The sequence below is a fragment of the Urocampus carinirostris genome, chromosome 1 (assembly GCF_059441175.1).
Source record: "Urocampus carinirostris isolate Australia breed hairy pipefish chromosome 1, RoL_Ucar_1.0, whole genome shotgun sequence".
Taxonomy (NCBI): domain Eukaryota; kingdom Metazoa; phylum Chordata; class Actinopteri; order Syngnathiformes; family Syngnathidae; genus Urocampus; species Urocampus carinirostris.
In genome coordinates this window covers 25,563,710-25,587,454 of record NC_142349.1, presented here as the reverse complement: position 1 = coordinate 25,587,454, position 23,745 = coordinate 25,563,710, and the positions used below count along the sequence as shown (strand labels likewise).

Below are 23,745 nucleotides of genomic sequence, written 5' to 3'. Positions count from 1 at the left end.
TAACTTGAAAAATAACTTGGATTCAACGGTAATGGCTATGCCAATAAACCCCTCCGACGGGATGCCCAAACCACACTAGCTGGGGATGTGTTAGAAGTAAAGTGTTACTGCTGGAAAATCTGCAAAAACATATATGGCATAAGAAACGAACCATCCCTTATCAAAGAGTGTAGATATTATACAGCACCTGCATAGCAGTGATCAATTCTCATGTCATAGGTTCAGTTTTTTCTCTCATACCCCAATTGATATCGAATAATTATTCAACTGTATGCTCCCACTTTGGAAACCCCGTGGACACTTCATATGCACATTCCCATTTGAAATCTCAGTGAGTCACGCAGCAGGTGAGCACAACTGCTGCTGTGTTAATAGAGACGTCCTGCCCTCGGGCTCAAACTCTCTGACTCATGCACTACAACCAACCTGACGCTGACCAGATAACACTCGCCCCAGAGTCTGCTCAAACACAGGCCGACCACTTGCAGCCCCTCAGGCACTCAAGCTCTTGTGTAAAAGCAACAGCAGGATAGTTTTTGAAAGTCACATCTATACCCGAATGGCCTGTAGAGTGAGTTCAACGTACTTTAGAAGGCCAAATCCAAACTGTGTGGTGAGGATACCCGATTCCGACTCGACTTGCATGGGAAAACTACAATCAAAGCCATGTTGATATCAGTTTGATTTACTGTAACTTAATAGTATGTATAGCTAGTATGGTGGTACCTCTTCATACAAGCTTTTGTAATCACAATAATTTGGGACCAAAATCTTAATCGAAAATATTTTCTTTTATTCGGAGCTTGAAATTTTTAAAAAAGGCAGCTAAAACAAGTCCCTTAGGAACCAGCAAGCCCGCAACAGTAAGAATAAACACAAGAAACATTCCTATACCGCCCCCACACCAAAAAGTTATGTGATTTGAGTAAACTGTCGAATTGCCTACTCCAACAATGTATTTACATCACTGTTCATGACTTAATAATTGCACTGGAAAACAGTAATTGATGGAAGTGATGTACAAAGGTATTGTCCATATGAGGCAGTTAGGAATGTGCCCAAAAATTAGAAAGCACTTTTTTTTTTGCCTGTAGTAGTTTATATGCGCAAACTGGATGAGCTGATGCTTGCAGTGAGCAATCATGAGCGGTCTCTAGTGGTCGCCTCTAAGACTCCTCGTGAACCTACCTATGGTGATCAAGATTTTTGTTGAACAAAAAAAACTCAAATACCGGAATGCTTGTGTTTAGAGGTGCCCGTATAAAGAGGTACCAATGTACTCAGTTTCTAGTGAAAACGCTTCTCGTGGGATTTGAGTCTTGTCCCAGGCCAGAAAGACATGTCCACCCATCTCTGTGTGGAAAATGATGTTTTCAGCTTTTTTTTCCTGAAAACTCATTTATGTATACTGAGCCCCAATGTATTTCCTCAGGCTTATCCTCCTCTAGGGAATTTTAATTATCTAGAGAATTGTATAAAAATCCACAGCGGACTCTTCATCCAAGGTAATACTTTGCACAGACGACCTGTTACTGCCTCAGTGGTGTTTGGACAGAAAGTAGACTGCTGTCAGCGCCGTTAAATGCTTCAAGACCGACCTCCTCATCTTCTGGGCTGATAAGGTCCGCCTCAGAGCAAGCCTTTCCAATTAAACCCGGGGAGCTCAGTTGGATGGATGACTTTTAAGAGGCGCTGTGGGATTCCCGCAGGGGGAATTGAGGATATATGGAGCGGTGACAACAATCATTTTAAAAAGCTCATTTGAGCAGCCTTCTGTGGTACACATTACAGCGCCCACTTCGGGTCGTAACGGGACATATTTACGGAAGGGAGGAATGGATACATTGTCCAATGTCCATGTGTCAAAGGGCTCATTGGCTCTCTTTCTGTATAGTACTCACTCTCTGTATACTGTACATCACATTTATAGGGCAATACAGCACATCAAAAACGTTCATGCACCGTGGACTGATTTTAAAACTTGAAAAATAAATATAAATTGTCCTAGTAGATATTTTCTTTTGCATGTTATGTCAGGCCATTTTTTTTAAATAGTAGTAGTTTTAAATAGTAGTATATATATATATATATATATATATATATATATATATATATATATATATATATATATATATATATATATATATATATATATATATATATATATATATATATATATATATATATATATATATATATATATATATATATATATATATATATATATATATATATATGTGTGTGTGTGTGTGAGGTATCAAGAGATCGCAGTTCGAATCCCGGCTCTTCCGTGTTACATGTGCAAGTGTCCTTGGGTAAGACACTGAACCCCTGATGCCCCCAATAAGCAGGTCAGCGCCCTACATGGCTGCACGGCCGGTGTGGTGCACACTGTAAAGCGCTTTGGGAAGTCTTGACTTGAAAAGCACTGTATAAATGCAGATAATTTCATTAAATTTAATTTCATATTTAAATGTGTGTGTGTGTCTGTGTGCGATTATTCCTGTTTTTACTGAACTTCGAAAATATGAGTAACTGAATAACTTGCAGTGGCATCCCGTTTATCGACCCTTTTGGAATTCTTCCAGATTTGTACATAGGTGGAAGTTGTGATACAAAGTATGCATAAAAAAATAAAATTAAAACCAACAGTTAGTTAAGAGCATATACGTCCTTATAATTAATCCTTATTTATGAAGAAAAGTTTGAAATCACTGGAACATGCATGCTTTGTAGTGTAGAGGTTTCGGCTTGATAATCAATAGAGACCGAAAAATAAAAGCCAAATTCCAACAGTTTCTGTTTCTGTTATCAAATACTGATTAGCTGTCCTAATGTGTGTGTGTTTGTATCAGCGTGCGCCTGAGTTTGTGTATCAAAGTCATTAATTTGCTTAAACTGATGGTTTCATTAAATATAACTCCAGCTGCAATTTGCGATAGAGTCAAGCAAGCTTATGAAATTGCCTTTTTAGTTTCGGTATAAACTGTTCAGCATACTCCCACTGTGCAGCTTTAATTAAGGATGGAAAGTAAAGATATAAAAATAAATCTACGTCAAAGTATCTCTGTATACTTCATTTTAAATTGTTGCATGCTGAATTTAAATGTTGGAAGGACCTACACTTTTTTAAGGAGATTGAAACCGTCACATTGGCAGTTGGAAGGATACACCACGATATAGAAGATTGATAACGATACTTTTATCCTGGTATTCCTATTTTTTCCTTCTCAAGGTCTTTATTACATGTTTACCATGGAGTGTGCTTTCTCATCTTGTTGCATACGATGATTACTACGTTGTAATCAATGACGATAACAGGCTTCTTACAGCTTAAGGTAATTTAAATTCAAGACTTTCCAAGACTTTTTTAATGCCCTATGAGATCAAATTTGGGATTAAGTTGACAAAAAAAAATACACAATTGGAAAAGCAAAAAACACAAATAGTTCTTGCACACGATACATCGTGCCTCGTACACTTTACCCGGCACAGATTTTAGCCATGGAGAATATCGTTTGTCGGACAGCCACTTCTCATTTAATTTACTTTCTGGGCACGGTTCAAAGTAAACGTCTCAGTCCAAAATTGCTATGTGTACTGTATGTAGAATTAAGACATGTGTCTGCTCTGAAAGGCCTGACTGAAACATAATCCATGTTTTGTTAGTTCCGTTATTGTGGTCAAGCCAAGAAAGTAAATCAGTGAATTATTAAAAAAGACAATTGACAAAAGTTACTAAATCTTCTAAGTTCCAAAAAATATGAATTGTATTGTGCGTGCACATTTTTAAGACTTTCAAAAATGCATTTAAGACATTGTAATGCCTTATTTTTAGAATGATGAATTCAATGCCATTTAGGACTTTTCAAGGATCCATGGGAACCCTAAATAAAAAATGATTCAATTCATTGTCAACTCTATTTTCATACATCATATGCACAACATACAGCACAGATGAAATTACTTCCTCTCACTCCGAGTGCAAAAAAGCAACATATAAGACACCAATTCAAATAACAAATAATAACTAGGTATAAAAAGCATATAAACAAATATGAAAATATGTAAGGTTTAGAATAAAAAAAATAACAATCAAAATTAAATTATAATGCACATAAACACGGATGTTAATATGAAATTGCAATTTTAGACAATATATAGATTTTAATTAGAATTATAAAGGATACTTAAGATTTTGCAGTCGTTGTTCATCAATGAGATCTCAGTACAGAAGTCCCGAATTAAGTGTGGAATTTGCGGACATTTACAGAAGGTCCCCCGTGAATCGGCGTTTCACTGTCTCTTCTTTTCGGGAGAATTGCTCACCATTGCGACAGAAACGACTGCATTTTAAATCACCCTTGTTTTAATTACTCCGTTTTTTTTCTTAATTGGCTTAATTCATTAATGGCTCTATGATTCATCAATGTCATGTTGCTAATGAATTACCCATAATCCATGCGGACGTGTGTTTTTTCTTTTTTTTTCCGTCTTGCATATCGGGGTACAAACACTGAAGGTTTACTTTCACTCTACGTTATCACAAAGATGTCACGATCTACTTTTACTCTCTTTTTTTAACTGTTACCTAAACATTTGTAGCCCCCTTCTTCTCCTATTCGTGCCTTCCTTCCCCTTGATTTTCTGTAATGAGGCAGCTAAGCTTGCGGGCTTCCGTGCAAGAAGACAAGAAGGATGTTTTCAACTTCCCTAGTGTGACTAAAGAGCCGATTTCTCATTAAAAGCATATTTATTTATTTTTTAATTCATTCTTTTGTGTGCGCGAGCACACATGAAAGGCGAGAGGGTAAGGGGACCAAATTTAGGTCTCAAGGGAAATTTTGATAAAAGTATTTTGGACATATTCATAGTTGTATCACACATGCACAGCGGATTCAAACGGTTCGTACTATCTTGTTGCAGCACAAAAATTTCACTGCACTCCGGCCCTCAAAATCAGTTCCACCAAGTAAGAATAATGTTCGGAATTAGGGCTATTGTCAACAAAATGGATGATAGAAATTGTTGACAAAGGAATTCATGGTCGGCTATTGTCGCCAAATACGTTTTCCAACAGACTGAAGCATCTCTACATCAGGCATGTCAAACTCAGGGGCCTGGTTCAGACGTTAAGTTCTCGGGTGGGCCGGATCAGTGAGAAATGTCATGTCAAATATTTAGCTTCATTTTTCAGTACTATGCTTCACCATTCCGCCTAGCCTATGAATTATAATCACGGATGATAATGAATATTTTCCAAGCACTACAAATCGATTCCATCCATCTATTATCTGCAACGCTTATCCTCAGTAGGGCCACGCAGGTGCTTGAGCCCACCCCAGTTATCTTCAGGCAGTGGGCAGGGGACACCCTCAACTGGTTTCCAGCCAATCGCAGGGCACACATATACAAACAACTCACTCGACCATGATTTGGACCAGCTAATTAACCTGACATGCATGTTTATAGAATCTGGGGGGAAACGGGAGTGCCCGGAGGAAACCCACGCAAGCACGGGGAGAACATGCAAAGTCCGCACAGGAAAGATGGTCGCTGGGTATGAATCCATGACCTCGGAACTGTGCCACGTGGACGTGCGAACCACCCATCTGCCGTGTCGCCCAACAAATCTATTCATGAAATAAAAATAATATAATGTTTGGCATTGAATGTGTTAACCAGTTGTTTATTAAAACAGCTTTACATCTGAACCAACTCACCACAAACATAGACAAATTCAAGTGGGAGCTATGAATAAAAATATGCTTGCCTCATTTGTCATACTGCTTTGAAATAAATAAAGAAAAATAAATTAAGAATTTTAGCAGTGAACTTGCTACTAGGCTGGGTCTACTGAGGCTTATAAAATACTTGCACAATAGTGTTATTAAAGCCCCAGTGTGGAATATCTAACCACTCGATGACACTGTATTGTCTAATGCGAACCGAAACCAGTTCATATGAGCACAGCTTAGCAGAAATATGCAAGACAAGCATGATGGTGACTTCTAAAGTAGGATTCCATTATGTAAAAGAAATATAAATTTCTCGACTTTTTTTTTATATAAAAATCAACTGTTATTATAGTTCATGTGGTTGTGCCTAATATTCAAATCAGATTGTTTTTTTTACTGAAAGTTTTTTGTACCAATAGGAGACATCAAATATTACACTCTGTCCCTTTTACATAAAACCAGACCGGACATCAGCTCTTTAACACGTTTGCTGCCCATCAGCGGCGGGAAGGAGTATTTGCTTTGTATTTATTAGAATAAAAATCATAACTTTTCATAAAAATGAGTTAGAGACTTGCTTTCTTACATACTCCGAAATAATCCAATGAGCCAAACCTGGCCTGCTGGCTATATAATTGACATCCCTGCTCTACATGAATAAAATATCTGCTGAGAGTCGCACATGCGCTATAGCGTCTTTTTCTCAAGCGGTGCATTAACATACATAAATGGCACCGTCAGCATCATTTATGCGTACCAAAACTTTTAATATTTGGGGACATTTTAGCCTGGATACGGCAAATAAAAAGACTACTTGCAAAGTTAGCAAAGCAGACCTAGCGTAGGATGGCGGTAGCTCGGTGAAGAACACGTCGGACAGTTGGACAAAACGGAGTCTGACTCGCCTCGCTAAAATTCAAGTTTAAGCAATACAGTTTTGATGACATGATTTTACATTTTATATGCGTGTGTTTTGCTATAAAAGAGAGCTTGAGTGTAATGACAAACATATTTGAAATGAAATCCAGTCCGAAGAAAAAAACGTAGTTTGTTAAAAAGTTAAAAACGACAAATCAAGTTTAAACCATTAGAATGTTGAGAATTGAGAAGTTTTTTTTTTGTTACAGACTTTGCAGTTGACCATTGAATGTACATGACAAAATTTGCATCATAATTGTTTTATTTGCGGTTCTGGTGTTGCTAATGAGCCTGTTCTTTATTTACAGGGATTAAAAAATGTTTACTTGATTTTAATGTCTTATTTACTTGCATGTCCCTAAAAATGGACAGAGCTATATTTATGGATTACTGTATTGTTTTTACTGGCCGAGCACATTGCCAAATTTATTTCATATTTTGTTTATTTTAATACAAATCTGCAGTTTGTTCAAAAAAGTGTATTTCTCATTGTACCGATTTTTCTGGGGTTCATTATTATCCCTTTCAACGCCATGTTAAATTTGAGTAAAAGTTCATAATAATCCGATTTTTAGACTTTCAATAGTCAGTGACTGATGAACTTTTGAAATAAATATTAGTTGCAGCATTATCCGGAATAGAACCAGAGAGTTTGGGTGGGCAAGCATATAGCCACATACAGTAAATTCCGGACTATAAGCCGCTACTTTTTTCCCAAACTTTCAACCCTGAGGCTTATTCAGTGATGCGGCCAATTTATGTAATTTTTCTAACAGCCACCAGCAGCGCTGGAATTCAAGGCACATGACGCAGCTTACAAGCTAAACGCAATCGAGCAGTCCGGTAAGCGTGTTGCTAGCGTGTTTTTGATTAAAGGAGCGTGGAACGTCGTCTATATGACACAGTCTCTTACCCATACTGGGGAAGGCGACTTTGATGACGTCAATTATAAGGAGGTAGATGAGGACGGTTTACCGTGGTTTCTACAAGGATGGATTGTATTTTTAACAGATCAGTTCACTGTGTTGCGAGCGTGTTGCTAGTAGCGTTTTGCTACCCTTCACCGGCACAGTTTGGGATGAAAGTTATAATATTATTATTAAAGCTTTGAAAACTCTCTCGGTGTACCGTCTTTCTTTGTAAATATGTGGGTGACCGAGCGGCTGAGTGGTTAGCGCGTCCGCGGTACAGTTATGAGGTCATGGGATCAAATCCAGCTTCCAGCCTTCTTGTGCAAAGTTTGCATGTTCCCCCCGTGCTTGCGTGGGTTTCCTCCAGGCACTCCGGTTTCCTTCCACAATCCGAAAACTGATAGATAGATAGATAGATAGATAGATAGATAGATAGATAGATAGATAGATAGATAGATAGATAGATAGATAGATAGATAGATAGATAGATAGATAGATAGATAGATAGATAGATAGATAGATAGATAGATAGATAGATAGATAGATAGATAGATAGATAGATAGATAGATAGATAGATAGATAGATAGATAGATAGATAGATAGATAGATAGATAGATAGATAGATAGATAGATAGATAGATAGATAGATAGATAGATAGATAGATAGATAGATAGATAGATAGATAGATAGATAGATAGATAGATAGATAGATAGATAGATAGATAGATAGATAGATAGATACTTTATTCAACCCCTTAGAGAATTTCACACTTCCAGCAGTATCCTTGTGTTGAAAATAAAACAATAATAAAGTAAAAGGAATATAGTACATAAATACTCAATGTAACGTGTTGATACAGAGTATTTAAATAGTGCTACATAAAATACACACTGCAATAAAAATAGGGTAATATGCAATGTGGGGGTGTGGTTTAATGTGGGCTTTTACTCCCCCGGGTGGAGTTAAAGAGCCTCATGCATGGAACGTTAATTGGCCGGTCCAAATTGTACCTAGGTGTGAATGAGTGAGTGAGTTGTATGTCTACGTGTGGCCTGCGACTGTCTGGCAACCAGTTCAGGGTGTCCCCTGCCCACCGCCCGAAGATGGCTGGGACGGGGTCCAGCACCTTTCCTCTGACCCTAATGAAGCTGGGACTTTTTGTGATTAAGGGCTATAAAACCAAATATGTCTTGACTTCTAAATCTGACCGCATGGTACCACTTTATGAGACCGTCAGACGTGAACTTTCACCCACCGTCCCAGGATTTTCACTGATAACAATCAAAAATGAAAATGTCATTCGGATGGGTGATGCAAATCATTGCAGACATTTTGAGAATTGGCCAGAGTCTGTGGCCACAAGACATGAATCATCAACTCCCAAGTTGTTTCTCGGTGAGAGTCATTTGGCGCTCCCTGCTGGTAGTGACAGCTGTGCGCAACCGATTCTCTCTATGCGCCGCGTTTATTCAAGATCATGGGGTTAATTGCTCATTCATTGTTGCATTTCATTGCTGCTGTGGTTGGTTTTAAGCAGAGGTCACGTCAATGTACAGATCATTCTTTATAGAGATCACAAGTGCATCGTTCTTTAACCAATCGGTGAGTTTGAGTGCTTGAATCTTGGAGGTAAATGCAAGCATCCTGAGTGCCCTTGAATGTGAGTTTGATGTCGTTTCTGCTAAAAGTGTGGCCCGGCATATTCACCTAGCCTTCAAGTTGATATATTCAGGCAAGAAGTTCAAGAGAAAAAGTCTGATAGGGTCACATTGAACCTCATTCATAAGTAATGTGGATCGTGAACAAAAGGAGGCGACAGGGCAAAACGTCACACACACACACACTTCTTCCTGTGGCTTTAGCATTTTATGTTTCTGGTTAATTTTCTTGAAATAAAAAACTTATATTGATATCCATGACAAATCTATTTTGAAGCCAGAAGCATTTTTAATTTTGGACCTAAAGTGTCAAATAAATGAATGAATAGATATCTAATCAATTAGCAGATTAATCCTTTCATGTATTTTCTGTGCAATTTGTCCTCAGTGGGGTCGCGTGGTAGCAAATTAATCGATGTTTTATAAAGTTTTTCCGAATATTCAGAGCCATTATTAATACAAGATCATCTCCTACTTTGCACTTAATTTTCTTAACCTTGGATTATCAGTAGTTTGATTTTTTTATTTTGTTTTAATAATAAAAAAAATCGGATACCCTTCCAAAAATACAATTCCTTTCAATTAAGTGATTACTGTCATATAGGTTTACTTTAACATTTTTGATTGGTCGATGACCTTAACCTGGCAGCTGGCAAGCTAAATTGTATCATTATAGAGAATTTTGGAAGAAATTGGAATACAAGAATAGAATTCACATAAATGCAAAGGAAAACATGCAAAGTTTAAAGGATGCATTTTTTTAAATACAAATTATTATTTCCAACCTTTTCAATGTCTCGATTGTACACTCCATTTATATTGCTCAACCTGAAAATGATTACCCCCCATTCAGAAATATGAATTACAAGGTTTGGCGGCCCCAAATATATGTGTATGTCAGTAATGGTACTCTTATTCAAGAAAGAGTGGGAGTAAACCCTAAACTGGCCGCCACTCAAACGCAAAACACTCGGGCCTTTCACATTGCATACAACTATTCAAGCTCCAGTTGGGAATTTTCCTTTCCAAATAAATGAGTCAAAAGGACCAAGTTTTAATATTAAAAACTCTGAGGACCCCCCTCCCCCCCACTGGATACATGATTTCTGTTATTTTTGGCGGGTCATTATAATTCTGAACCCGTCCATGCATTGAGACTGATGAGTTAAGGGTAGGCGGATCAATGCAAATGTCGATAGAATCGATAGTGGGCGATGACTTGATCGAGTCGATACTATTCCCCGGTGAATGATACTGTCTTCCCTTTAAGCTATTATAATGATAATGTTGTGAGTAGCTCATATGTATTTCAGATGCCATTCAATTCACACTTCATTTGCACTACTGACTTTATTTTCAAAATGCAATGGAAGGTATTTTAGTTGTCCTGTTGACAAGTTGGTTATAAAGTATCTCTATTTTCGTTACGTTGCAGCTTTTTTGGTTTGGCTCTCTTGAATTTTGTACTGGAAAAGATGTTGTAGTGCAAGTAGTTTTTCATATATTGCTAAAGGATTTTACACTACCGTTTAATTTGATTTGATTTTCAAAGTATTGTGCAGTGGAAAGTATAGTTTTCATGTTGACTGTGTTAAATTTGTATTTCTGTAACATTAGTGGGGTTTTTTTGGTTTGACTCCCTTATTCTGGGAAAGTTGGAATACAAATATGTATATTAATGTATCTCTATCTCTGTCTCACTTTCTCCCTTTAGCTCTCTCTCTCTGTATCTTTCTCTCTTTTGCTATCTCTTTCTTTTCTTTCTCTCTCTCCCTCTCTATTTATCCATCTATCAATCTTTCCCTGTCTTCCTCTCTGCATCTCTTTCATTCTTTCTTTCTTTCTTTCTTTCTTTCTTTCTTTCTTTCTTTCTTTCTTTCTTGTGTGTGAATGGGAAAGTGTGAATCACATTGTAAAGCGCTTTGGGAGGTCTTCATTGACTTGAAAAGCGCTATACATATATGCAGATCATTTACCATTTCTCTCTCTCTCTCTCTCTCTCTCTCTCTCTCTCTCTCTCTCTCTCTCTCTCTCTCTTTCTCTTTCTCTCTCTCTTTCTCTCCCTGACCGACTCTCTCACTCTCTGTTTCTGTCTCTTGGTCCCCCCTTTCTTTCTTGCTGACACACTCTCTTTCTTTTTTTTCTTTTTTTCTCTTTAATTCTGGGAAAGTTGTAATAGAAATATTTATATTAATGTATCTCTAATGTCAAAAATGCGTTACTCTCTGTCATAATCTCCTGGCCTAAAGCCTCAGTTTGATCATTCGTGAGTCTATGCATATCTTAGACGCACGCATACACTTTTCACTGTTTATTTTTTGGGGGGAGTTGGTGTTTGGGATGTCATTGGAACAGTCGTGTTCTTATTTTGAATCATGTTCTAGCTAAACTAACAAAAAAAATGACAAGCATAAAGTAACCCTTCAACCCTGCCTACCTGTCCCCCCTCTTACCTCTGACCTAATGTGTTGCGAATCCCAGACAAGCATTGTAAGATAAAAGCAAATAGGTGCGGTGGGGATTATTTTAAAGGCTCTTTGAACTCGGACATCGTTAACGTATATTAAATAATGAAAATATTCCTTAAAGATTTGTGTTTGTGTTTATCCAAGAAACTAACTTAAGTGGGCAGGGGTTTGTGTCATTTCCAAGCAAAACGTATCGATATCGGATACATATTGATGAATCCTACCGTGTATTTACTTGGATCGAATCCATACCACAACTTCCAGTATCACCCATCGCTGGTATGAGTAGACCGACATGTTTTCAAAGTTACTTCACATCTATTATGTTAACTGACTTCTTGCAGTATTCGAAAAAATCGGTCCTCACGTTCGGGTTTTTTTTTTCAACTTTTAATATGATTTCGTATTGTAGGATCCCCCCATCACACCTGAACCCCTTATGAGTGACTTTGGCTTACCAAACAAGCGGTTCCGTTGAGGAGCAGCAGGATGAAGCCGCGCATTGTTCCGCCACGCGTGAAAAGCCACAACTCTTCCCTCCTAACTATGAAGGGAAACAAATGACAGCTCCTGCTTCCTCCTCTCGCTCGTCTTCTTCTACTTCTTGCTCTTCTTGTTCTTCACGAGCCTTCGACGCGGCGTCCGTCCCGACTGGATTGTCCACCCGTCATGGCGAGTCCTTTTATTTTTCGACGCTTTCGTTCCTTTGAAGTCTTCTTGTGCGACAAAGTGAGACTACCTGCGGCTGAGGAATTCCACGCCGTTCTCATCCATGGCGAGAGTTTCCGTTTGCGTGATGGGCGTCCCCGGGATGAGAGGACGCTTCTGAGGGAGGGTCCACACGCAGACTCCGACTACGACTGAGCTGCGCTGAGCTTCAAAGAAAGGAGCGTGCACTCCTTTTAACATCTCTCTCTCTCTCTCTCTCTCTCTCTATCTTTATCTCCCCCCCTCTCTCCCATCTCTCTCTCTCTCTTTTTTTGCTCTCTCTTCTCTTTCTTATGTCTCTCTCTGTCTCTAACTCTCACTCTTTCTCTCCCTGCCTGTTTCTCTCACTTACTATTTTCTTTTTCTGTCTCCATCTTTCTTCTCTGTTTCCCTTCTTTCTCTCTCTCAGACACATTCTATCCCTCTCTTTTCTCTCTGTCACTTTCTTCTCTCCCTCCATTTCACCCCCACTACCTCTCTTTCACTCTCTCACTTTCTCACTCTCTCTCGCTCTCTTTCTTTTGCCCTTTCTCTCTTTCTTCTCTCTCCATTTCGCTCTATGTCTCTCTCTCTCTCTTTCTTTCCCTGCCTTACTTAACCACTCACTCACTCACTCGTCCACTCACTCTCTTTCTCTCTTTCTTCTCTTTCTGTCTCTTCCTTTCTTCTTTCTTTCCCCTCTCTCTCTCACTCTGCCTCTCTTTTTCCCTTTCTTTCTCTCTCTTACAGTCTTTCTGCTCTGTCACTGTCTTCACTCCCTCCATTCCACCCCCACTCTCTCACTCTCTCTCTCTCTCTCTCTCTCGCTCTCCTTTGATCTCACTCTCTTTCTTATCTGTCTCTCTCTCCCACTTTCTATCTCTCTCTCTCTCTGTCCCTCTTTCTATGTCTCTCTCCCTCTCTCTCTCTGTCTCCTCTTTATATGTCTCTCTCTCCCTCTCTCTACCTCTCTCTCTCTGTTTCTCTCCCGGCCCGGATCTCCCACTCACTCATTCTTTCTCCCTTTCTTCTCTTACTATCGCTCTATTTCTTTTCTCTCTCACTCTTTCTCTATTTCTAACTTTCCCTTTCTTTCTCTCTCTTACACTCTTTTTCTGCTCTGTCACTGTCTTCGCTCCCTCCATTCCGCCCCCACTCTCTCACTCTCTCTCTCTCTCTCTCTCTCCTTTGATCTCACTCTCTTTCTTATTTCTCTCTCTCTCCCTCTTTCTATCTCTCTCTCTCTCTCTCTCTCTCTCTCTCTGTCCCTCTTTCTATGTCTCTCTCTCCCTCTCTCTCTCTCTCCCTCTCTCTCTCTCTCACTCTCTCTCTCTGTGTCCCTCTTTCTATGTCTCTCTCTCCCTCTCTCTCTCTCTGTCTCCCTCTTTCTATGTCTCTCTCTCCCTCTCTCTCCCTCTCTCTCTGTGTCCCTCTTTCTATGTCTCTCTCTCCCTCTCTCTCTCTCTGTCTCCCTCTTTCTATGTCTCTCTCTCCCTCTCTCTCCCTCTCTCTCTCTGTTTCTCTCCCGGCCCGGATCTCCCACTCACTCATTCTTTCTCCCTTTCTTCTCTTACTATCGCTCTATTTCTTTTCTCTCTCACTCTTTCTCTATTTCTAACTTTCCCTTTCTCCCTTACATTCTCTCTCTCTCTTTTCTCTATGTCATTTTCTTCTCTCCCTCCATTCCAAACCCACTCCCTCTTTCTCTCTTGCTATTTAATCCCTCTCTGTTTCCTATCTCTCTCTCTTTATGTCTCTATCTCTCCCCCTTTCCCTCCCTGCCTGACTCCCCGACTCACTCTCTCACACGCTCTCTCCCTCTCTTTGTTTGTTTCTTTCTCTCTGTTTCTCTCTCTTTTTTTCTCTCCCTGACTGACTCTCTCTTTCAATCTCCACTCTATTTTCTTTCTTCTCGCTCTGTCTCTTATGTGTCTCTTTCTCACACACTCTCTCTCTCTTTTTACATAAATCTCTCACTCTCCCTCAATTTATTTATTTCTCCATATCCCTCTCTCTTTCTTATCTTTCTCTCTCTCTCTTTCTTCTCTGTGTTTTTTATCCCTACCCAACTCTCTGTCTCTCTCTCAATCTCTCCCCATTGCTCTCTTTATTTTCTCAATGTCTCTCTATCTCTTTTCTTTCTCTTTCTTTCCCCGGCCACAGTAAAGCCTACGTGCGCTCGGCCATAAATCCTCATCTTAGATTGCGAGTTCGGGAGAAAACTTCAGTCTTTTCACCCCGTCTCCCTCCGCCTGCCTTCTTGTCTGTGTTAAATCTATTTTCATGGGGTCACTTGGGGGTCCACTCTGCTTCATGTCCACGGCTTATATTCAACGCTCAGTCCTAAATTCAGGCGTGTTATATGCTATATGGAGGGTCCATATGAACAAAAAGCTCTGCCACTGAGAGCGCCACCGCTCCCCTAGTGTAGTGGAGGTGCAATTGCACCTGGTTCTGGGAAAGTTAAAGAAAAGAAAAACGTACCAACGGCTCATTTCTGCTTGAACGTAGGCAATTGTGGCTTTCTTTGTGTGATGTTTGAGGGACACCACGGACAAGAGTGGCACCAAATCATCTTGCTGCTTTCTGTTGGTTCCTGGTCCGCCTTGCTACTCACCATATGTATTTTGATCGGCTGCCTGGCGTTAGCGCCGCTTTTGCTCTCCGTGTGTCAGCTGACTAAAGAATGACTACATCCCCTCATAATAATAATAATAATAATAATTTCCTTGTATTGTCATTCTGTGTAACAATGTACACAGAACGAAATGTTGATTGCACCTGACCCGTTGTAGCGAGCCGATGCAGCCGCAGCCAACAGAGGGCGCCGCCGACCACTTTTTAAGTATTAGGAATGACTCGACCGGGGCGCGAATCACCGACCTCCCAGTCTCAAAGCGGGCGCCTTACCATCTAGGCTACTGAGTGCTTGACACAACCTGATAATTGTTGACTTCTTTTGGCTCCTTTGGCACATTCACTGACATGCAAACACGCATGCCATTTGCCACATCACCCTGATTTCAAAGGTTCTCTTGTTCCTTGAAATTTCTATTGAGAAGGAATTACTTTGAAAATAAAAATACCAAATTTGACAGCTTGTAAACTTAAATCTTTGTAAATTAAGACACTCCTATGGGGTGCTTCCTCTGTCCTTTCTTCCATTTGCACTGACCCAAATTACAATCCAGGACATTAAGTGTCTGCACCTGTATGCATACCTGTCAACCTGTATGTTTTTGCCGTACAAAGTACGTTTATTATGCATTTTAAGACGTGTACGACGTACAAGAAAATCTGTACGGAAAAACACAAATTTGTCAATTATGGGTACCATCCGGTATACACGGAGTATCACGAAACAGCAAATTAATTAGTCAAACGAGTTTGAGTTGTGTAGTGAAAGGAAGTCCGTCTCTTTTTAGAGAACCATCTTTTTCGGCTCAACTGACTAAAGAGAGCCGGCTCTCAAATGGCTCACTTGCTTTGATGCATTATATTACGAATTATTATGTTGTATAAAGAAGTTAAGAAAAAAAGGAAGTATAAAAGGAGAAAAAGAAAAACGACAGGTTTGTGGTTATCCCTTTAATCTGTATATTACCAACAATAATTTAATCCGGAAAATGAATTCATAATTTGAATAAGAAAATGTATTATTCTACTTAGTTATATTTGCAAGTATTTTTTCCTTCTACAGTGAACGGCCAAGCTACTTAATTTTTGAACTGTTTTATAATAAACCTCATTCATGTCGAGCAACTCAGTATCTCACAACAAATGTTATTGAACAATATATATGATATAAGGAAACACATGTACAATATAACATGTTAAACTACATAAATAAACACGTTTGAAAAAAAATATGGTGTAAGATTATTTTGTATTTTGTAAGGAAAATACAACATTTTGTAAGGGCATGGAGCCGTGGAGGTCGACAGGTATGTGTTTGATCCAAGGTTCTCCTGGAAATTCTCAGCAGGTATGCATGAAAATAGATAGAAGTATGACCCAGCAGGTCTTTATGCTAAATTCTGCATCAATTAGTAACATTAGAGCATCTTTTGTTTTGTCCTGGACTGCAAGAAAAGGAGGCTGTGACACAGTGAAACAGAGTGGGCATCCCCTTGAAACCATCCCTGCCTCACCAAGCAGAATAACCTTCTCACACACATGGATCAGAAACAGCTATGCGGGGTTAACTGAGGCCAGGTCATGGGTTAATTGGCTCGGTCTAGCAAACACCAGGAGATGCTACCTCTGAAGATCAAAGCTAAGAGGGAGGTGGTTGATAGCTGTGGTCAAAAATGTATTTATAAAAAGAGAACTATTTCACCATAGCTATTTAATAGAGCAATCCCTCATTTTTTGTGTTACAAAAAGATCCTGCGATAGTCAAAACCTGCAAAGTACAAATCTATACCTACTAAATACTATTATACATTGAAAACAAAGAACAACTATCATTTACAGGCTCAACATTTGTTAAACAGATACAAGTATTTTATACTTCATCAATGTTTTTTCTTTACAAATAACTTCTGTACAGACAAATTATGATTTAAAAAATAATCTTGCTGCATACCTGTGTCAAACCTACCGTTTCTTTCTAAAGTACTTAAAAAAGTTGTGGCACAGCAGCTGAATGATTTTATATCCAAGAACAATCTTTTTGAATCGATGCAATCAGGATTCAGGGCTTAGCACTCTACTGAGACAGCCCTGATTAAGGTAACAGATGATCTTCTACTGGCAATGGACCCCGGCGCTTCATCACTCTTGCTGCTGCTAGATCTTAGTGCTGCCTTGGACACTGTGGACCATAATATCTTACTAAACCGGTTGGAAAAATGGATAGGTCTCACAGAAACCATCCTCTTATTGTTCAGATCCTACCTCTCAGATAGGACACTGTGTTAAATATGCTGAAATGACATCTGAGCCCTTTAGTGTTACCTGTGATGTTCTGCAGGGTTCAGTACTAGCCCCCCTTCTTTTCAGCAGCACTAATCTGTGGTCTGTGCAGCCCTTTGAGACTCTTTGTGATTTAGGGCTATACAAATAACATGACTTGACTTGACATGACATGTATGCACAAAAGGGCGAAAATGATTAAAAGACAATACTACAGAATACCATGTCTCCATCATGTGGACAAAACTGTATTTACCTTCCGTTGGGCAACCCATAATGTTAAAAGAGACGTACGAGTTGCAACACAATAAAATCTGTATTTAAGCCGAAGGATGTAAACACAAACTGTATCTATTTATATTGATTGGATTTTTTTTTTGTATGTGTCCTGTTTCTCCTACACAAAAAAAAACCCGTAAAATTTTCTAAAAACAAACATTTATGAAAAAAAAGCCAGGACCCCACTTGGGAGAGCCAAAGGGCCGCATGTAGCTCCAAAGCAAGTTTAGCGGGTGGAGAAGTCCAATTTTGTTGGAAGTAGAAAGCTTCCTCTGTCTTTTTTTGTGCCTTTGTCTGTCCATAGCATTTAGTTGACATGGTAGCTTCTAGAGAAACATAAACACTAAAATAGATTTGTACATACATAATGGAGATTCTTCAAGCTGTTTTACGTACGTGCAAAACTGCAGAGACTCTCTGCATGTCCAGAAATCTTGGGGTCATGATAATGTCAGGGATGTTTTATCATTCCAATGGGTCTTTAATAGCCTAAAAGATGTAAAGATTCCTGAGGTCGTTGGTTGAAATCCGGGAGTATTGTGCTGTCCTCGTGCGCCCTTACCACATTTTCTAATGGTTACATTTAGTGAATGAGATGTCTTAAATTTGACGGAAGTGGCTTTAAATTTGTCTCCCTGATAGCCAGTCTTTCTAGCACAGGCGCTAGATGCCAATCATCTCAATTTTCCTCTCCTTTGTTTCCCTGGTGGGGGATAAACGTGCGTGGGAATAATTCCAGCCTGGGGAATGGGGAGCTATTTGAGAGAGGAAAACATTGAGCCCCATAAAGGGAGATTGAGCTCCCCGGCCCACCATCGCAGCCAAAAGCGAGCCCAATAAAAGCCATCCTAAAACGCCTCACGTTCTCGCCACGCACTTGCACTTGGCACATAATTGCCGGGTCCTAACTCACTCATGTGCAGCCTCCTGGGGCGCCCCCTGCTTTTCTCTCGCTGGCAACAGATCATTTGCTGCGAGTGCGTGGGTGTGGACGCCACGAGCTTAAACTTGTCCCGTGCAATAGAAAACGTGGAAATAAGGCCTCTTTTAGGTAGTCAACTTCATTTAAATGACTGTTGTTAATCGCGTAATGCAATTGGACACACTCATTTTCTTCAGAATGGGAAGCTGTGCCCCGACAATATGTGGCAGCGCTCGCTGATGGTGCGCAAAGGCTGCCATCTTGTGGCGATTATGAGCATTACAATAAGAAGCTGTTGTGAATGCGACATGATGACGATGGTACTAACTACAGACATACATTGATGAAGCGCCGGGGTCCATTGCCAGTAGAAGATCATCTGTTACCTTAATCAGGGCTGTCTCAGTAGAGTGCTAAGCCCTGAATCCTGATTGCATCGATTCAAAAAGATTGTTCTTGGATATAAAATCATTCAGCTGCTGTGCCACAACTTTATGAACCTGAGGCTAGCGTGCTAACCACTCACCCACTGTGCAGCCACAATGGTACTATTAGTACTAATTATACAGTGGTGGGCCGTCAGGGCCTGCAAGTTCTTATGTACTGTCCAATACTTATTAAGTGCATACTTATAAAAGTATTCCAAATTGCTCTCCCCATGATTTCGCTGCTTTAAGATGTGTGCTTTGATTTTGAAGCATTTAACCAACCACAATTTATTCCTTATTTGTTGCTATATTCAAAAATATACATGGAGGCCTTTACAATCAGTTCTGCATCCCCAGAGGCAAAAAAATAAGTGTTGGTTAAGCTGTAAGTGTAGGCCAGGGGTCAGGAACCTTTTGACCCAAAGATAAATAAAAGCAAAAAATGTTTTAAAAAGAAATTGAGAGAGCCACATCATATATTTTCAGACAAAATTGAAAAAAAAAAACTACCAAACACGCTCTCTAGACAAAAGGTAATTCTTCAGCAGATTTTATTTCACTGTGTGTCATTTGATGATTTAATCAAATGTATGAAATGATAATAATGCCAAATCCTGTGTCCCAAATCAATGTAAATAACTCATCTCATCTCATTAGCTACACCGCTTATCCTCAGTAGGGTCGCGGGGGTGCTAGAGCCCATCCCGGCTATCTCCGTGCAGTGGGCCGGGGACACTTTGAACTGGTTCCCAGCCAGTCGCAGGGCACACAGAGACAGACAACTCACTTTCTCATTCACACCCAGGGACAATTTGGACCGGCCAAGTAACCTGACATGCATGTTTTTGGAATGTGGGAGGAAACCGTAGTGCCCGGAGGAAACCCACGCAAGCACGGGGAGAACATACAAACTCCGCACTGGAAGTCTGGAGCTGGATTTGAACCCACGCAGGAGGTTCCCAAGACATGAACTGTGCCGCACATGCGCTAACCACTGCGCAGCCGTGCTGCCTCAATGTAAATCTGCCATTTAGATTTTTGTCTTCCACCTTCAGTTAAGAGTGTTAAGGCATTTTTTTCCATTAAATTTGTCCTTAATAAACGGTTTCAAAACAATGTGCATGCAAAGTTCGTTCGTAAAAATGTCACAAATTACTGCAAACGATAAGCATATTGTCATATTCACTTTCGGTGTAGACTGCACTGAGCGAGAGGGAGAGTAGGAAGTGCCTTGCGCTGTGTGCAGGGATCCGCCCACCTGTACTGCTCACCCAATCAAAGTCATTTGCCAGCGTTTTTATTTATCAGTTGAAATGGTTTCTTATCAAACTTCTGCATTAAGTTGCTTGAGCTTTATATGGGCCAAAATCAGGATGAAATCACTTGACTTTGGAACGCCACAGAGAGATGTGCAATAGTTAAATTTTATTTCGGAGCCATACGTACTTGTGAAAAGAGCCATTTATATGGCTCCCGAGCCATAGGCTCCCTACCCCTGGTGTAGGCAATGAGATTTTGAGTTGGCGGAGCCAGGGAATTTTAAAAGGCCTAAGGGAATGACAGTGGCCTAACAAACTATGATTGGCTAGAGAGCAGTAACACAACCATCACAACAAAAACATGAAGAACAATACAGTATCCCCGTGTTCATTGCTTCTGTAAAACGGAAATGTAAGCCCTCAATAAGATAAAACATATTCCAGAAATACTAAAGGACGAGCTTGATTTTCAGCATTAGCATCAATGGCAATAGCAAAGAACTTCATGATGGAACAGAACTGCATGAATAATCTGTTTGACCGAGTAATCCAAATCCTCTTCAGGAAAGAAAGGAGGATGGATTTTGTGCACAAATAAGAAGAATTTTCATTGAGTGAAATATGACTATATTCATGAATAGTATATACATTTTATTAGGTTATTATGAATGATTTTTAGATGTGTTGCAGCTGTAGCTGAAGTAAATGTTTTATGGCCATAACATAATTATTAAGGGATTGATTGAGACGTAGCACTACTGAAAGCTTAGGTATGAATTATACTCTTAATAACAGTAATACAACTACTGAACCATCATCATTATCCAAACAGGCTCTTTTAAATCCTTTAAATTCGGTGGTTCAAAACCTAGAAAGTTGGATGAGGCTAGAGTGAATAATTTTGAGATGCTGCATCTTTTTCATTATTAATATTATATTCAAAGTTAAATTCACCATTTAAAGACATGTGGGTATTGTAAAAATGATATTAAATAAAAATATTACGAAGTTTTCAGTGAAAACCTAGGATACACAGGTGTTGTATTTTTATATTAATCACAAGACACAGCTGTGATACACTATAAATGTTAATAATGGTAAACTCTTGTGCTTTTTTAAAGTAGGTGCTTGGCAACAAAGCTTTACTGAATCAATCGTAATTAGTAATATTAAATTTTCTATTATTACTTTGATATTACAGCTAATAGGTGTATATTAATACATATAATCACCAATAAGAATTTGAAAACCAATACGTAATTTCCATGTTGTTGATAACTGTGTGATGTCATAGCAGCCACAAGGGGGGGCTGTAACTCAGGGAGACTCGCACTCTTTCCAAGTCAAACACTTTTATGGTTATTGCAAAATGCTTTACAGTACTATAATTCCTGACGCCATCAACGTTGATAGCTTCAACATTAAACATGGGGTTTTGTAATCTACTTTGATGGTCACAGAGATTTCCTTATTGTTTGCCCTATTCATACCTGTCAACCTCCACGGCTCCATGCCCTTAGAAACGGTCTTATTTTCTCTTACAAAATACAAAATAATCTTACACCATAATTTTTTTAAACGTGTTTATTCATGGAGTTTAACATGTTATATTGTACATGTGTTTCGTTGTATCATATATATCGTTAATTAACATTTGGTTGTGAGATACTGAGTTGCTCGACATGAGTGAGGTTTATTATTAAAAAAGTTCAAAAATTAAGTAGCTTGGACGTTCACTGTAGAAGGTAAAAATACATTCAAATATAATTAAGTAGAATAATACATTTTCCCATTTGAATTATTAGTTCATTTTCTGCACTGAATTATTGTTGGTAATATACTGATTAAAGGGATAACCACAAACCTGTCTTTTTTCATTTTCTCCTTTTATTCTTCATTTTTTTTCTTAACTTCTATGTACAACATAATAATTCGTAATATAATGCATCAAAGCGAGTGAGCCGTTTGAGAACCAGCTCTCTTTAATGAGTTGAGCCGAAAAAGCCGATTCTCTAAAAAGAGACGGACTTCCTTTCACTACACAACTCGAGTCGTTTGACTTGATTGATTTGCCGTTTCGTGATAGTCGGTGTATACCGGATGGTACCCATAATTGATACACTTGCGTTTTTCCGTACAGATTTTCTTGTAATTCGTACACGTCTTAAAATGAACAATAAACGTAATTTGTACGGCAAAAACGTACAGGTTCACAGGTATGCCAATTATTCCAACATAATGCGTAAGTCGAGTTATAGAAAAGCAGGATAAAAGATACATATAGCGTTTTCCTGTCGTGTTGAATAGGAGGAACGGATTACTTCCAGACGCAGAAATTCAGGTTTAGTCCAAATGTTGATCCATATCTCATCTGCAGGGTATCAGGAACCTAATGTATAGTCTACCTGGGTGACTCATCTGCTGAAATGCGCTGGTCACATTTGTAAAGGGAAAAAGAATCCTGGATCTGTTTTGGATTCCAGTTAATTCCAGTTTATTTTTTTGCCCATTTTATCAAAACATTGATCTTGGCTGTGAGCAGTGAATTATGCCATAGACTCTATGACATAGAGGCAGCGCGGTTTTCATAGCACCACTGTTAGATCACATACTGTAAATCAGGGGGTTTCAAACTCATTTTAGCTCAGTGGACACATGGTTAAAGAAAAAAAAAGATTCACAGTGCCAGACTAGTAAAATATCCATCTATCCATTATCTGCACCGCTTATCCACAGTAGGGTCGCGGGGGTGCTGGATCCCATCCCAGCTATCTTCGGGCAGTGGGCAGAGGACACCCTAAACTGGTTGCCAGCCGGTCGCAGAGCACAGAGGCACAGACAATTCGCTCGCTTATTCACACCTAGGCAAAATCTGGACCGGCCAATTAAACTGACATGCATGTTTTTGGAATGTGGGAGGAAACCGGAGTGCCCGGAGGAAACACACGCAAGCATGGGGAGAACATGCAAACGCCGCACCGGAAGGTTGGTAGCTGGATTTAAATCCATGACCTCAGAACTGTGCCACACACGCGCTAACCACCGCGCCGCCGTGCTGCCCACTAGTAAAATAATTGCATTTAAAGTGTGCCTTAGCTGGAAGCCTGCAGGTCTTTTTGAAAGCTCACAATTAAACCATGACTTTGGGATCTAAGCTTTTTTTTATTAATAAAAATGATTGGTTGTTCTTTGTGTTTTCCTCGAAACTTTATTTCATTCACTAGGATTTAAGCTCTTGTAGCCATTATTATCTTTGCAATTGTAAAACAAAAATGCAAAACAACTATTTATTTTATTTCCACTACAGTTGATTTAACTAGGGCGAACCCATAAAGACAGGATAGTGCAAAAATAGCTTACAAAACATTAATTGAATTAATTAATTTAATGTTTTAGAGTATTTTTGTTTTTTTATAATGAAAATAGTTGTAATTGTAATCCTGTGCAGTCCTTTGAGACATTTTTGTGATTAAGGGCTTTACAAATAAATGTGACTTGACTTGACTTGAATATTTGAATGTATCTGCTAGATTTCACATCTATTGGAAAAAGGAGCT

At 39.2% G+C, this 23,745-nt stretch overlaps 1 protein-coding gene across 1 annotated transcript in view; it reads right to left on the bottom strand.

The window, feature by feature from the left end:
- The window catches only part of LOC148374070 (neurexophilin-1), a 39,928-nt gene extending 27,372 nt beyond the window's left edge, over nt 1-12,556 (bottom strand). The window contains exon 1 of the mRNA XM_088331990.1: nt 12,155-12,556. Within this exon, the coding sequence (XP_088188116.1) occupies nt 12,155-12,199 (45 nt within the window). The 5' untranslated portion in view covers nt 12,200-12,556. The remainder of the gene's footprint in view (nt 1-12,154) is intronic.
- Nucleotides 12,557-23,745: the final 11,189 nt, after the last annotated feature.